At 39.0% G+C, this 14,084-nt stretch overlaps 2 protein-coding genes across 3 annotated transcripts in view; both read right to left on the reverse strand.

The window, feature by feature from the left end:
* plekha2 (pleckstrin homology domain containing A2) overlaps nt 1–4,037 on the reverse strand; it is a 49,168-nt gene extending 45,131 nt beyond the window's left edge. The window contains exon 1 of the mRNA XM_062050808.1: nt 3,657–4,037. The gene's annotated coding sequence lies outside the window, so the exon portion shown is untranslated. The remainder of the gene's footprint in view (nt 1–3,656) is intronic.
* A 3,744-nt stretch (nt 4,038–7,781) lies between these two features.
* On the reverse strand, nt 7,782–14,084 carry si:ch211-113d22.2 (uncharacterized). 2 transcript variants are annotated; one of them, XM_062050813.1, is made up of 3 exons: nt 13,961–14,084; nt 10,980–11,093; nt 7,782–10,334 (listed from the first exon to the last, which is right to left on the reverse strand). In XM_062050813.1, exons 1-3 carry the CDS (start codon nt 14,007–14,009, stop codon nt 10,111–10,113), a joined length of 387 nt encoding a protein of 128 aa, XP_061906797.1. In that variant the 5' UTR covers nt 14,010–14,084; the 3' UTR covers nt 7,782–10,110. The 2 variants fall into 2 exon arrangements, with proteins under 2 accessions (XP_061906797.1, XP_061906795.1); XM_062050811.1 differs by having other exon boundaries at nt 10,980–11,120; nt 13,961–14,072.

Below are 14,084 nucleotides of genomic sequence, written 5' to 3' on the forward strand. Positions count from 1 at the left end.
AAGCATTTATTGTTTATCCTTTTAGAGCACAACCAAGGCCACTTTTAGGGTGTTTTAGTCTACTTGGCAGGAATCGAAAACTGAAAGTTAACTTGACGTGCATGTCTAGCATATGTGTACAGCTCTGGTAATGGGTACATTCGCACCCACCTGCATAAATGTACTTCAAGTATAACACATGTGTATACAACTTTTTCTCTGTGTAATACCGTATTTCCTTGAATTGCCGCCGGGTATATTGCCTGCCTAGAATTACTGCCGGGTCAAACTCGTTTCGCAAAATAATTAGCGCATGCTTAGCATTACCGCCGGCTCAGGATCAACGCCGGGTCAAACTCGTTTCGCAAAATATTATTTTTATTAGCGCATGTCTAGAATTTCCGCCGGGTTAAACTCGTCACGTCACGAGTGACACTTCACCTGTCATCATTTTCAAAATGGAGGAGGCTGATTTCAATAATTAGAAATTGCATAAAGGGAAGAAGATTAAGAGCTATTCAGTAGGATTTAAGGTCCAAGCTATTGAATATGCTAAAAAGAACAGTAAGCAGCTATGTTTTATTAATATACCGTAGCTGCGTGTGTCAAATATGAGTCATTAAATGACTCCCGCCTCCTGGTGGTAGAGGGCGCTAGTGATCCTTCTTGCGACTACTCGGCTGCAGAAGAAGTGACAACAAGCAGCAACAGCTTTAGCAGTGATCGTTTATTTTTTCCTCTCGCTTGCACTTTTAACATGGAGGATTACATATCTAAAATAAAACAGTTTTCTAAACTGGACTTTCAATCGAAGCAGGAGGTAATAATTAAAGGAATATCTCCATCGAGACAGAGAGACTTTTAAAACTGAAGAAAGATAAGGAAGACTTCTATAAACGTTATCGATGCTTTTGGTCAGAAGGAGCTGCGCATGGAGTTCATTTATAAGTAAAGGTAAGACCATAATAAACGTTTTTTTAATTAAATGTGCTTTTCATGATGGTATCCTTACATCACACTCAAATTTATAAGCACAGGCCTAAATTAACCGCATGCCTTTGGTAAGCGCCGGAGTGAGAAGAGGGGTTTTAAAATAATTAGCGCATGCTTGCCTTTACTGCATGCCTTTGGTAAGCGCCGGAGTGAGAAGAGGTTTTAAATTAATTACCACCCCGGCGCCAATTCAAGGAAATACGGTAATCCATCCATCCATTTTCTACCGCTTATCTGGGCTTGAGCCGCGGGGGCAGCAGCCCAATCAGGCCTCAAAGTCGGTCCCGTCCATCGCTGCTTGCAGCTTTATTTATGATTGATTTGCAAAAAATATTTTTTGGACCAATTAGGTGAAGTTGCATAATTTCCCACGGCACACCAGACAATATCTCACGGCGGGACAGTGGTTGAAAATCACTGCGCTACCATATACACCCCTGAGTATAACCCATTTACCATTCAACGCTTTTGCAGCAACTGTGATTAATTATGATTAATCCAAGTTCAAGAGTGTGATTAATCACATTAAAAATACTAAATACTGGGCACCAGGTATGTTTTGGACCGTAGTAGCAAATCACAAGTGTTTTGTTTTGTCTACATAGCAAAAATGAATGATGAGATGCACACACTTCCTTCTGTTCAAGTCACGCAGCAGGATGTGCAGAGAAGCCCACTCGTGTTAAAGGCGCCATGCATTAAAGGCCTACTGAAACCCACTACTACCGACCACGCAGTCTGATAGTTTATATATCAATGATGAAATCTTAACATTATAACACATGCCAATACGGCCGGGTTAACTTATAAAGTGACATTTTAAATTTGCCGCTAAACTTCCGGTTCGAAACGCCTCTGCGGATGACGTATGCGCGTGACGTAGCCCGGCGAACACGGGTATGCCTTCCACATTGAAGCCGATACGAAAAAGCTCTGTTTTCATTTCATAATTCCACAGTATTCTGGACATCTGTGTTCGTGAATCTGTTTCAATCATGTTCATTGCATTATGGAGAAGGAAGCCAAGCAAGCAAAGAAGAAAGTTGTCGGTGCGAAATGGACGTATTTTTCGAACGTAGTCAGCCACAACAGTACACAGCCGGCGCTTCTTTGTTTACATTCCCGAAAGATGCAGTCAAGATGGAAGAACTCGGATAACAGAGACTCTAACCAGGAGGACTTTTGATTTGGATACACAGACGCCTGTAGAGAACTGGGACAACACAGACTCTTACCAGGATTACTTTGATTTGGATGACAAAGACGCAGACGTGCTACTGTGAGTATGCAGCTTTGGCTTTTTTTTGCGTATGTACGTAACTTTTTTAAAATATATAAGCTTTATGAACCTTGGGTTAGGTGAACGGTCTTTTGGGCTGAGTGATTGTGTGTGTTGATCATGTGTTTGAATTGTATTGGCGTGTTCTATGGAGCTAGGAGCTAGCAGAGGAGCTAGGAGCTAGCATAACACGTACCGTACCGTACGTGCGCGTCACGTACTAACTTTTTAAAAATATATAAGCTTTATGAACCTTGGGTTAGGTGAACGGTCTTTTGGGCTGAGTGATTGTGTGTGTTGATCAGGTGTTTGAATTGTATTGGCGTGTTCTATGGAGCTAGGAGCTAGCAGAGGAGCTAGGAGCTAGCATAACAAACACGCAGGTGTTATTATGCAGGATTAATTTGTGGCATATTAAATATAAGCCTGGTTGTGTTGTGGCTAATAGAGTATATATATGTCTTGTGTTTATTTACTGTTGTAGTCATTCCCAGCTGAATATCAGGTACCGTGAGTATGCAGCCTTGGCTGCTAAACATTCGATAACTTGACCGTATGTGCGCGTCACGTACGTAACTTTTTAAAAATATATAAGCTTTATGAACCTTGGGTTAGGTAAACGGTCTTTTGGGCTGAGTGATTGTGTGTGTTGATCAGGTGTTTGAATTGTATTGGCGTGTTCTATGGAGCTAGGAGCTAGCAGAGGAGCTAGGAGCTAGCATAACAAACACGCAGGTGTTTTTATGCAGGATTAATTTGTGGCATATTAAATATAAGCCTGGTTGTGTTGTGGCTAATAGAGTATATATATGTCTTGTGTTTATTTACTGTTGTAGTCATTCCCAGCTGAATATCAGGTCACCCTCGGCTCTCACAGCATCTTCCCTATCTGAATAGCTTCAACTCCCCACTAGTCCTTCACTTGCACTTTACTCATCCACAAATCTTTCATCCTCGCTCAAATTAATGGGGAAATTGTCGCTTTCTCGGTCCGAATCTCTCTCACTTCATGCGGCCATCATTGTAAACAATAGGGAACTTTGCGTATATGTTCAACTGACTACGTCACGCTACTTCCGGTAGGTGCAAGCCTTTTTTTTATCAGATACCAAAAGTTGCAATCTTTATCGTCGTTGTTCTATACTAAATCCTTTCAGCAAAAATATGGCAATATCGCGAAATGATCAAGTATGACACATAGAATAGATCTGCTATCCCTGTTTAAATAAAAAAAATTCATTTCAGTAGGCCTTTAAGGAAGTACTCAGAGACTCAATAATGCACGATGTGATAATGATGTTGGTGATGAGGAGGACTTTGCAGCACCTGCCATGATTGTGTCTCCCCACGTCAAACACGCACACTCACACGCACATTAACAGCAAGCGTGCCAGAGTGGACTCACCCGCCTCGCAGAGTCCGTGTCTGCGCCACGAGCAGCGCCTCACACCGCTACGACTCCCCCTTGGACACGACGGGCCAACATGACGGACGCGAACTTTGCTTTTAAAAAAACTACTTTGACTCTGACGAACGTCCGACGTGCCGAAGAAAGGAGCCCACTCCCACTCCCACTCCCCGTCCTGTCGTCCTACCGTGTGCTCGCCTTACAGCGCAGCCTTCTTCTCAAGCTTACTTCCGGGTTTCGCTATTGGAACATAACCAACCCCGGATGTAATCCTCCTCCTCCTCGCGCTCGTATGAGGAACTTAGCGGACTCTCTGCTAATTGTACTTTTTAAAAAGCACAATTCCTCATTTTACGGTCTTTTATGCGCGCAAACACTGCCGGTTTTTGTTGGGACTTCTTCAGCGTGCGGAATGTGTGCTCACTTTGGTTATCTGGGACTGACGGAGCACAAAGTAGGTCAAACACAACACACTCACACACAGTGGAGGCTTGGTGGCAACACAACGCTTATGAAAAAAGAATACTGTCCAATAATGATTCATTTATAATGTCTAATACATAATATATGTTAAACAAAAAAAAGTTAAAATACCAATGATTGTCACACACACATTAGGTGTGGCGAAATAATTCTCTGCATTTGACCCATCACCCTTGATCACCCCCTGGGAGGTGAGGGGAGCAGTGAGCAGCAGCGGTGGCTGCGCCCGGGAATCATTTTTGGTGATTTAACCCCCAATTCCAACCCTTGATGCTGAGTGCCAAGCAGGGAGGTAATGGGTCCCATTTTTATAGTCTTTGGTATGACTTGGCCGGGGTTTGAACTCACAACCTACCGATCTCAGGGCAGACACTCTAACCACAAGGCCAATCCAATCCACTTTATTTATATAGCACATTTAAACAACAAAAATGTTTCCAAAGTGCTGCACAACAATATTAAAAACAATATTAAAAACAATATTCAAATATTATCCTTAGCTCCACCAATGACTGAATAAAAACAAAAAATAAATAAATGTAAATATAAAACCAATATAAAAATAAATTTGATTAAAAACGATTTTAAAGGGTAAAACCAATTAAAACAGTAAATAGAAATCAATATTTATAAAAAACACAGAGGACAACAGAGGACAGAGGACCACACAACTCATGTAGTGTTAAAAGCCAAAGAATAAAAGTGGGTCTTAAGACCAGACTTAAAACACTCCACTGTGGGAGCAGTTTGAACATGGATTGGCAGAGTGTTCCAGGGCTTAGGGCCGACCACAGAGAAGGCCCTGTCTCCCCTGGATTTAAGTCTGCTCTTGGGCACCACGAGCTGGAGCTGGCTCTCGGACCTCAGAGCGCGCGCAGGAGTGTAAATTTGGATGCGGTCCGAGATATACTGAGGTGCCAGTCCATGTAAAGCAGGGGTCCCCAAACTTTTTGACTCGTGGGCCGCATTGGGTTAAAAAAAATTGCCCGGGGGCCGGGCTGTATAAATATATATATATATATATATATATATATATATATATATATATATATATATATATATATATATATATATATATATATATATATATATATATATATATATATATATATATACACAAATATATATATATACTTTGTCTTTTTAATCCGTTTTGACATTTAACATTGTCACGTTATCGATGGGAAAATTCATTTTTAGACAATATGATTTGCCTGAGCGACTAGGAGACACCGAGAGTAACAAGCGGTAGAAAATGGATTACAAAGGAAAGATTAAGAAATAATAATAATGAAAACTTTTTTTTTTTTTAATTTAAATTTTAAAAAAATTAAATTTTAAACTTGGGACTTCCCATTTTAGAATTGATTTTAAAACCTTGCTGTTTGTTTTTAAAGCTTTACATCAGGGGTCCCCAAACTACGGCCCGCGGGCCGGATCCGGCCCCCCAGCATCCAAAATCCGGCCCGCGGGCCGTAGTTTGGGGACCCCTGATGTAAAGCTTTAAAAACAAACAGCAAGGTTTTAAAATCAATTCTAAAATTAACAGGGAGCCAGTGCAAACTCTGAAGAATTGGGGTTATATGATATGAGAGATACAACAAAGTAACATTAAGTACTGGGGCAAGATGGGTACATATTTTTGGTACTTTTGTGTGTGCTCATGTATTATTAAATGTTAATTGTTTAATCCATCCATCCATTTGCTACCGCTTGTCCCTTTTGGGGTTGCGGGGGTGCGGGGGGGGGGGGTGCTGGAGCCTATCTCAGCTGCATTCGGGCGGAAGGCGGGGTACACCCTGGACAAGTCGCCACCTCATCGCAGGGCCAACACAGATAGACAGACAACATTCACACTCACATTCACACACTAGGGCCCATTTAGTGTTGCCAATCAACCTAATAAAATATATAAGACAAACATTTGACATTGAGCTGATAATGATAACTGGGCTGTCCAGTTATATATTGTTTTCTTATATGTCTGAGTATCATTTGCAAGTATTATATAGTGGACTTTGCATGCAGTTGTAATTCCAAAATGTTAGATGGCAGTAGCCTTTAAAGTTAAATTTAAAGTACCACTGATAGTCACACACACAAGATGTGGTGAAATTACCCTTTGCATTTGACCCATCTCCTTGTTGTGCCAGTATTTTCTTTTGTTAAGGCCTACAAAGTGTTTATACTGCAAGTATTGTGTATATGACACACCAGCTGTTTGATTGTAATGTGCATCTTTTGTTGGAGTTTTCATTACCAAATTTGGAGGTGTTGCTAATGCTAATCGGTAGCATGTCTATGGCATATCCCAGGGGTTCTTAACCTTTTTGACCTCGGAGCCGAACTTTTCCAGTGCAGAGGGGCCCACTCGAATCTTAAGACTGAACTCTTAATCTTACTCTTGATTTTATTAGTATTCAAAAATGACAATGAACCTACTTACAGTTTACAATCTTGTCTAAAGATATTAAAACTTGTGTTAATTACAAAAATTAATATCAAGGCTTAGGCCAGGCTGATTACAAAATAAATAAAAATCAAATATACTGCAAAAGAAGGCACTCATAAAAACTGATGAAAAATAAATTTGCATACAATTACGCAGTGCGTAAATAAATAATTTCTAACTACATTAGTACTAAATGATAATATATGTTCCCTATTTAAACTGTCAATAAAATTAAAGTGCAAATGAAAATAAAGCTTCACCATTTTAGTCATTTGTGCGCTTAAGAAACTTCTCTATGACTTTAGCTCCAGACTTCCTCTGTTTATTTGATATGGTCATTACTGCCACAAGTGGTGGAAACTAAGTACCATTGCAACCCGTACGGACCACAGCTGAGAAACGGATATACAGTATATTGGCAGCACTCTAGGGGCCCTATGGTTAAGAAACACTGGCATACACTGGTATGTCCAATGTAAAATAGCTAGCACACTTTGAAAAGTGGAGCCTTACTGCACTTTCGAATGCCTTCTTCTTGCTTTGTTGGCATGGAAAATTGTAACCATACCAAGCTTTGAGTGCTTAATTGCTTGTTTCCCCGCCAAGTGTGTGAGTCGATGTCGAGTCTGCAATCCGACATGACGTTACGTGCAACAAAGGTATCAAAATATGGCACTGTACCGACGTAATTCGTTTGGTACCTATAAAAGTACCGAATTCAGTACCCATCCCTATACAGTATGAAACAGAGGCTAGTAACATTAGCGTACAGTAGCTATCTAAAATCCATATGATCAAACTCTCACACCTGGCATTGAACAATAGATAGTTGGTAGAGCTCCAGACTTTATTTTAAGCCGTGTAGTGAGCCTTAAGTAATGTAAAGCAGTTAAATACATTGCTGCACTGAAGTCACTCCCTCAAACTGTCTTCAGTTTGCTCATCCGGTGAAGAGCTGTGACCTCCTGTTCGAGTAAGAGGAAGTGGTGGCACGTATACCACCTGATTGGCGACCGCATGACAGGATAAGAAATCAGCGAGGTATAGCACTCTTATCCTGTCAGTTCAACTTCTTATTGAACATTTGCACTCTCTTCATTAGACGTTTCCTTCCTCTCGTCTTTCAGGGTGAAGAAGCAAAATTGTGAATAATTTGCCCCATTAAGCACACAATCTAGTGCGTCATGTCGTATGGGTGTGTTATTTACTTTATTCAGTCATGTGCACAGGAAATAATTATAAACAATAAAAGCGGTTAACAGTTAGAATAACAGCAATATTAACGAACAACACATGAAATCATTCATTACCAGCGACAAGTTGTCAACACATCCTCTGCAAAACAAGACATTTTTGAATGACTCCAATAATAATAATCTTAGCCACTAAAAGGCTGTAAAATGTCATCCAAGGGAATACAGTTTTGAAAAAGAAACAAACATTACATTTGAACAAACAAATATGGATAATATTTATTATTATTATGTAAATATTATTTGTATTTCTAGATGTTTATGTATGTTTACATATTTTTTTACATTTTAATATATTTTTTGTAAATATACCAATTCCTTTCAAAGGTTCAAATTATTAATTATTATGAATTATTCAAACATTGCCCTTCACAATATACACATTTTCCTAAATTGCAATATTTTGTTTACATTATGTTACCAACCTCTAATTATTGGAAAAGCACAATATTACATCAACTTAGGAGCTTAATTGGTTCTTTACTCAAAACACATGTATCTCAAATCAACGTCTTCAATTGAAATTAATGTAAATACATTCAAAACATATCACATATTCACATGTAACATGCCTTTAGAAATAAAAACTAGCTTTTAGATAATGTTATTCAAAAACAAAACAATATATTGTACCACTAACAACTGCAGTAGTTTTGTTATAATAATGTACATTTACCTTGGAGAGTGGACTTTTACGGTAGCTCCTTCCAGCCGCTGCTCTGTCAAACACGCCATCAGCAGCTTCTTCATATTTTCGTGGATAAATGTCCGCCGTTAAAATATAATTTTTTTAATTTTTGGCTGGCATTAGACTCAATCTGCTTCAGTTTGGTGCAGACGAGCAGTGATACGCCAATTGTGTCGCCAAGTTTGCCACATACTTATTTTTTTAAGTTGCACATGAATAAAGCAACTTCCTTGGGTGAAGGTAATAAAGTTGGGGATGTTGAAATAACACTGCTTGTATATAAACCACACACCTTGAATGCATCACCACCGGTAGAACAATTCATCCTAACACATCAGGGGTGTCGAAAGTGCGGCCCTAACTTTTTAACGACCCGAGGCACATTCTAAAAATACCTTTTAAAAAACATACATGTGAAATGTAATGAGAAAAATATTTGACAATCGGGTAACACTTTAGTATGGGGAACATATTCACCATTAATTAGTTTCTTATTAACATGCAAATTAGTAACCTATTGGCTCTTAATTACTCATTAAGTACTTATTAATGCCTTATTCTGCATGGCCTTATTATACAACCGGTAATCCTTACCCTAACCCCAACGTCAACCCTAACCTAACCCTATGTTAATAACCAACTAGTTAATGGTTCATATTTTCCCCATACTAAAGTGTTACCGACAATATTAACATAATTCAATGCAGGCTGTTTTTTTTTATTTAAAGCTGTTATTGCTAAAAAAAAAAGAAAAAAAAAAGAATCAGAACCAATGTTATGAATTATTAGCTTATTCAAGGCTCCAATTACTGCACTTCAAATATTCCAGTTTGAAATATTTTTTGAAGGAAAATATTGCATATTTTTTGAAGGAAAATATTGCATATTTTGTGTGTTTGCCACAATGCCACATAAGAAATGTTTTTTCTTTGAAAAAAGGGCATAAAATAAACAAAAACATTAGAAAAATAATAAAACCTTATAATCGACGGATAGATCTGAAGTTGATCTAGACACTTAAGCGTTGATAGTTAAAAAAAAAAAAAAATTATGACTTTTTTTTAACACTTTTGGATCCCCAATAATTTCATTGGTTTTTTTAACTCTCATTGCTATAAATAATGAATTAAATATCTATGATCTATGGTGGTGTGAGTTATTGACCCTTTTGAGGTTTCAATTACTTCAAATATTCCACTTAGAATTTTTTTGGGGGGCGGGGGGTATATTCCATATTTTGTGTTTTTGCCATAAAATACAGAGTCTACCGTGACAAAAAAGCATAAAAAAATAAACAATGTATTGACAAATATACCCAAACTTGATCTGGTTATTTGAGTGTTGGATGAAAATAATAAAAAAAATATATATGTATGACTTATTTTTTAAAATTTTATGACCGAGACCCTTATGGGTCCCTTGGCCCCGACATGCCTTGAGTTTTCAGTGGAAAAAGTTTGGACACCCCTGATTCAGGATGGTTCAAGGATGGTTGTGGTTGTAAAAATCTGTGGGGCGCGAGGCTGTAGCAAAAAAAAATGAGGTGAAAGCTGACATTCTCCCAAAAAGAAGTGTCTAGAAGTGACTGAAGGCTAAACGCAGCAGCAGCAGGATGGCGAGCATCAGGGCGGGGCTGCAGGTCAGAGCTGTTGTGCTGTTGCCATGCTGGTCCCCGTGACTGTGGCTCCTGTGTGGGCCGTTACAGTTGTCGCCATGGCAACACTCCATCTTAGCTCCAGAGGTGCTGCCCTGAGCTTTGTCACAGAAATCCTTATAGGTGCACGACTTGAGTACCGTGTCTGAAAAAGAGGTCAGAGGTCACAGTTAAAGCGGACCGTTGCATTCAGGGACACCCCGAAATCCACGCCAGATATTTACACTACCGTTCAAAAGTTTGGGGTCACCCAAACAATTTTGTGGAATAGCCTTAATTTCTAAGAACAAGAATAGACTGTCGAGTTTCAGATGAAAGTTCTCTTTTTCTGGCCATTTTGAGCGTTTAATTGACCCCACAAATGTGATGCTCCAGAAACTCAATCTGCTCAAAGGAAGGTCAGCTTTGTAGCTTCTGTAACGAGCTAAACTGTTTTCAGATGTGTGAACATGATTGCACAAGGGTTTTCTAATCATCAATTAGCCTTCTGAGCCAATGAGCAAACACATTGTACCATTAGAACACTGGAGTGATAGTTGCTGGAAATGGGCCTCTATACACCTATGTAGATATTGCACCAAAAACCAGACATTTGCAGCTAGAATAGTCATTTACCACATTAGCAATGTATAGAGTGTATTTCTTTAAAGTTAAGACTAGTTGAAAGTTATCTTCATTGAAAAGTACAGTGCTTTTCCTTCAAAAATAAGGACATTTCAATGTGACCCCAAACTTTTGAACGGTAGTGTACATACAAGCAACTTAATGTGTGTTTGATGTGTTTACTGACGCGGGCCGGTGATGGTGGCGCAGGCGTCGGCGTACTGCGGGCAGGAGGCCGAGCCTTGTTTGTTGCAGTCTTCCTCGCTGGATGCCGCGCACGTGTGGCATCTGAGGGCGGAGCCTTTGCAGACAGAACAGGACAGAACAGCTGATTTGAAGATAAGCATGTCAATAAATATGTTCAATCACCAGACAGTTCATTAGGTACACCTGCACAGGCCAATAGGATCCGGTGCAAGAGCTGCTTTGTTGTGGTTCCGGTGTAGTGCAGGGATATTCAACTACGTTGTTTTGGGGGCCACATTTCCAGAAAGCTTAAGACTGGGGGGCCAGACTACGCCCTTCATTATATTTCTTATTTTGTATATTCTGTAATACCAGCAACCTCTAAAGTCAACATTTTTATTTTGTCAGAGGTACAGGAGCGCTCTGCTGTTTTTAAGGGCCGCATGAAAAATAATCTAGTCAAAGATCATCTATATGACAGCACTTGAGTGGTTTTAAGAGTCTTCTGCAAAATTATGAGTTTTTTTTTAAACTGAACTCACAGGCAACCAGTTGAATAGCCCAGATGATGAAAAAGAGAGGACCTAAGATGGAACACCACTAGTATAACTAAAGAAAATAAACTACTGACTGCATCTGAAGTAAACAAGCTACAGCAACACGTACTTAGTTGCATAAATCATATTACAAAACATATGTAATTGCCAAAAAGGAGAGGACATAAACGGAACGCCTAAGTTATATAAATCACAAGTTCGGACCCCAGTGTTCTATGTTTGCTTGTAAGGTTAAAATGTCAATGCAAGGATCTGCCAATGTGTTCACAGTGGTCCAAGTTCCTCTACACAACAGGAGCAGTCTAGTGTTTTTAGGAATTTGCTGCAAAAATGTTTGTCTCCCAAGTTTTGAACTGAACTCGGGGGGGCCGGTATGGTGTCATTCCCGGGCCGGACTTGGCCCCCAGTGTAGTGGAATCATACTAAGACAAAACCATAATATTAAAAACACTTCTCACTATGAGGTGTCAAACTACTGTCAATCAAAACGGATCTGACCTCATTGGCTTGTGCAGGTGTACAGAATGAAGTGGCCGGTTTATATACGGTTTGTCGAAACACACACGCACACGCACGCACACACACACACACACACACACACACACACACACACACACACACACACACACACAATTACTAACCGTCCAGGGGAATATTTGTGAATTTATTATTATTGGAGATGAATTTCAGTTTAAGTCTAGAAAGATAACTTGCATATTGCTAAAACAAAAAAAAACATTGTAGTAGAATTTGGATTATCCACGGTGTATGTTTAAAATCAAATCTATGAATAAATCATGCATTAATAGAGACACGCAATTTAAGACACATCAGATTTTTGGAAAATAAAATCTCTTTAACAGAAGAACAATGTGTATATACTGTATATATATATATATATATATATATATATATATATATATATATATATATATATATATATATATATATATATATATACACTGTATATATACATCCATACATATATAGTATATACTTTTAGAGTAGTCATGTAAAATGTCAATTAATGATTTTACCCACACGTATTCCTAGCCTTATCCTGCTCCGTCACTGATAAGACTTTAATGGGAAATTGACCTGAACAGTCTAACTCTGGCACACAGCACCGCAGTAAACAGTTGTACAGTACTGGGTTCAAATCCTGAGTAATTATGCATCAGTAAGATTTTCAAATGTATGTTTTATACAAACTATTGAACAATTTCCTTCCAATTAATTCATTTTAGAATTTTGAATTAAATGCAAGTTTGATTAAAAAATATTTCACATAAATAAATAAAAATATAAGGTGTACCCCGCCTTCCACCCGAATGCAGCTGAGATAGGCTCCAGCACCCCCCGCAACCCGAAAAAGGAACAAGCGGTAGAAAATGGATGGATGGGGATTTTTGTTGTTGTTGTTATATTAGCAGCCCTTCACTTTGGACACAAAGGGCCTGATCTACTAAATGTTTGCGTGTATTGAAATAAATGCAAACTAGCAAAACAGCGCACGCAAAGCTGATCTAGTACGTTTGTGCGCAGAGGATTGTGTCTCTTAAATGAGCAAAATAGAGAGTATTAGAACAGCCACAATACTGGGAGGAGATGCAAACATGATCATTTAGCACTTGCAATGTGATTTATCAAGACTAAAACTGTTCCGCAGCTGCTCGCGTGTCTGAAATGTTCGCACAAACTGGCACAGTTACGCTGCAGGAAAGGAGGCGATTAAGCTGCAAAGACAGACGATTTAAAGAAATAATATGTTTTGTGCGCGTCAACATATTTGGACTGTCATAAATAAAAATATTAGACATATATATTCAGTAATGACATTTCATAAATTTATAGCTTCTGGATGACTTAAAGGGATGATTAAAAAAATTTTGATTCGTTTTGGTGTCTCATGGTCGCATTTTCTTTTTAAATGGAGTTAATTTTTTCACATAGAAAACATTATATTAGATCTCCTATTTGAAACAAACTTCTTGCAATATGCATTTTCTGTCATTCCAGATGCACCCTCACAACACTTTCAGCGCGCTAAAAGTAAGTTCTTTTGTCTAGATTTCACTTCAACAAAGCCTAGAAGGAGATGTGGTACATTTTATATTTGTGTGCTGCATGTTCAACAACATGAAACGCCACAGGTTGGACCATATGATGTCCTAAATGTGGAGGAAAAGGAGTGTCTCCATGGTGACACCCGGTATACACGCAAAAGCTTAATTTAAGTAGGGCGGTCTGCACCACTTTTGCACTTGTTGTCAATTGTACACGCAGTCTTAGTGGTGTCTTGTATTTTGACGGTAATTGCTGTGTGTTTTCATTTTTAGATGACAGTAAGCTGTACACTGACTACTCTAAATTATTCCCAAATTTTAATTCCAACATGTATTTCCACAATGCGACAAAAACTTACTGTGGGCAGCCAGAGAGAGGACCAGCAGCAGGACAACAGGCGTCTTCATGGCAGCAGGCGATGAGTCGAAAGAGCGAGTGGATGAGATTAGATGAAGGAGTGGACGAGGGGGGCAGGGGGGGGG

The sequence above is a fragment of the Entelurus aequoreus genome, linkage group LG06 (assembly GCF_033978785.1).
Source record: "Entelurus aequoreus isolate RoL-2023_Sb linkage group LG06, RoL_Eaeq_v1.1, whole genome shotgun sequence".
NCBI classification, from domain to species: domain Eukaryota; kingdom Metazoa; phylum Chordata; class Actinopteri; order Syngnathiformes; family Syngnathidae; genus Entelurus; species Entelurus aequoreus.

What these genes read in the sequence shown, in the direction of transcription:
- si:ch211-113d22.2 (XM_062050811.1), bottom strand. Translation starts at nt 14,009, where the DNA reads ATGAAGACGCCTGTTGTCCTGCTGCTGGTCCTCTCTCTGGCTGCCCAC. An exon ending in CCTCTCTCTGGCTGCCCACA is followed by an intron (nt 11,121 to 13,960) that starts GTAAGTTTTTGT and finishes TCTTCAAATCAG; the next exon opens with CTGTTCTGTCCTGTTCTGTC. An exon ending in CGCCACCATCACCGGCCCGC is followed by an intron (nt 10,335 to 10,979) that starts GTCAGTAAACAC and finishes CCTCTTTTTCAG; the next exon opens with ACACGGTACTCAAGTCGTGC.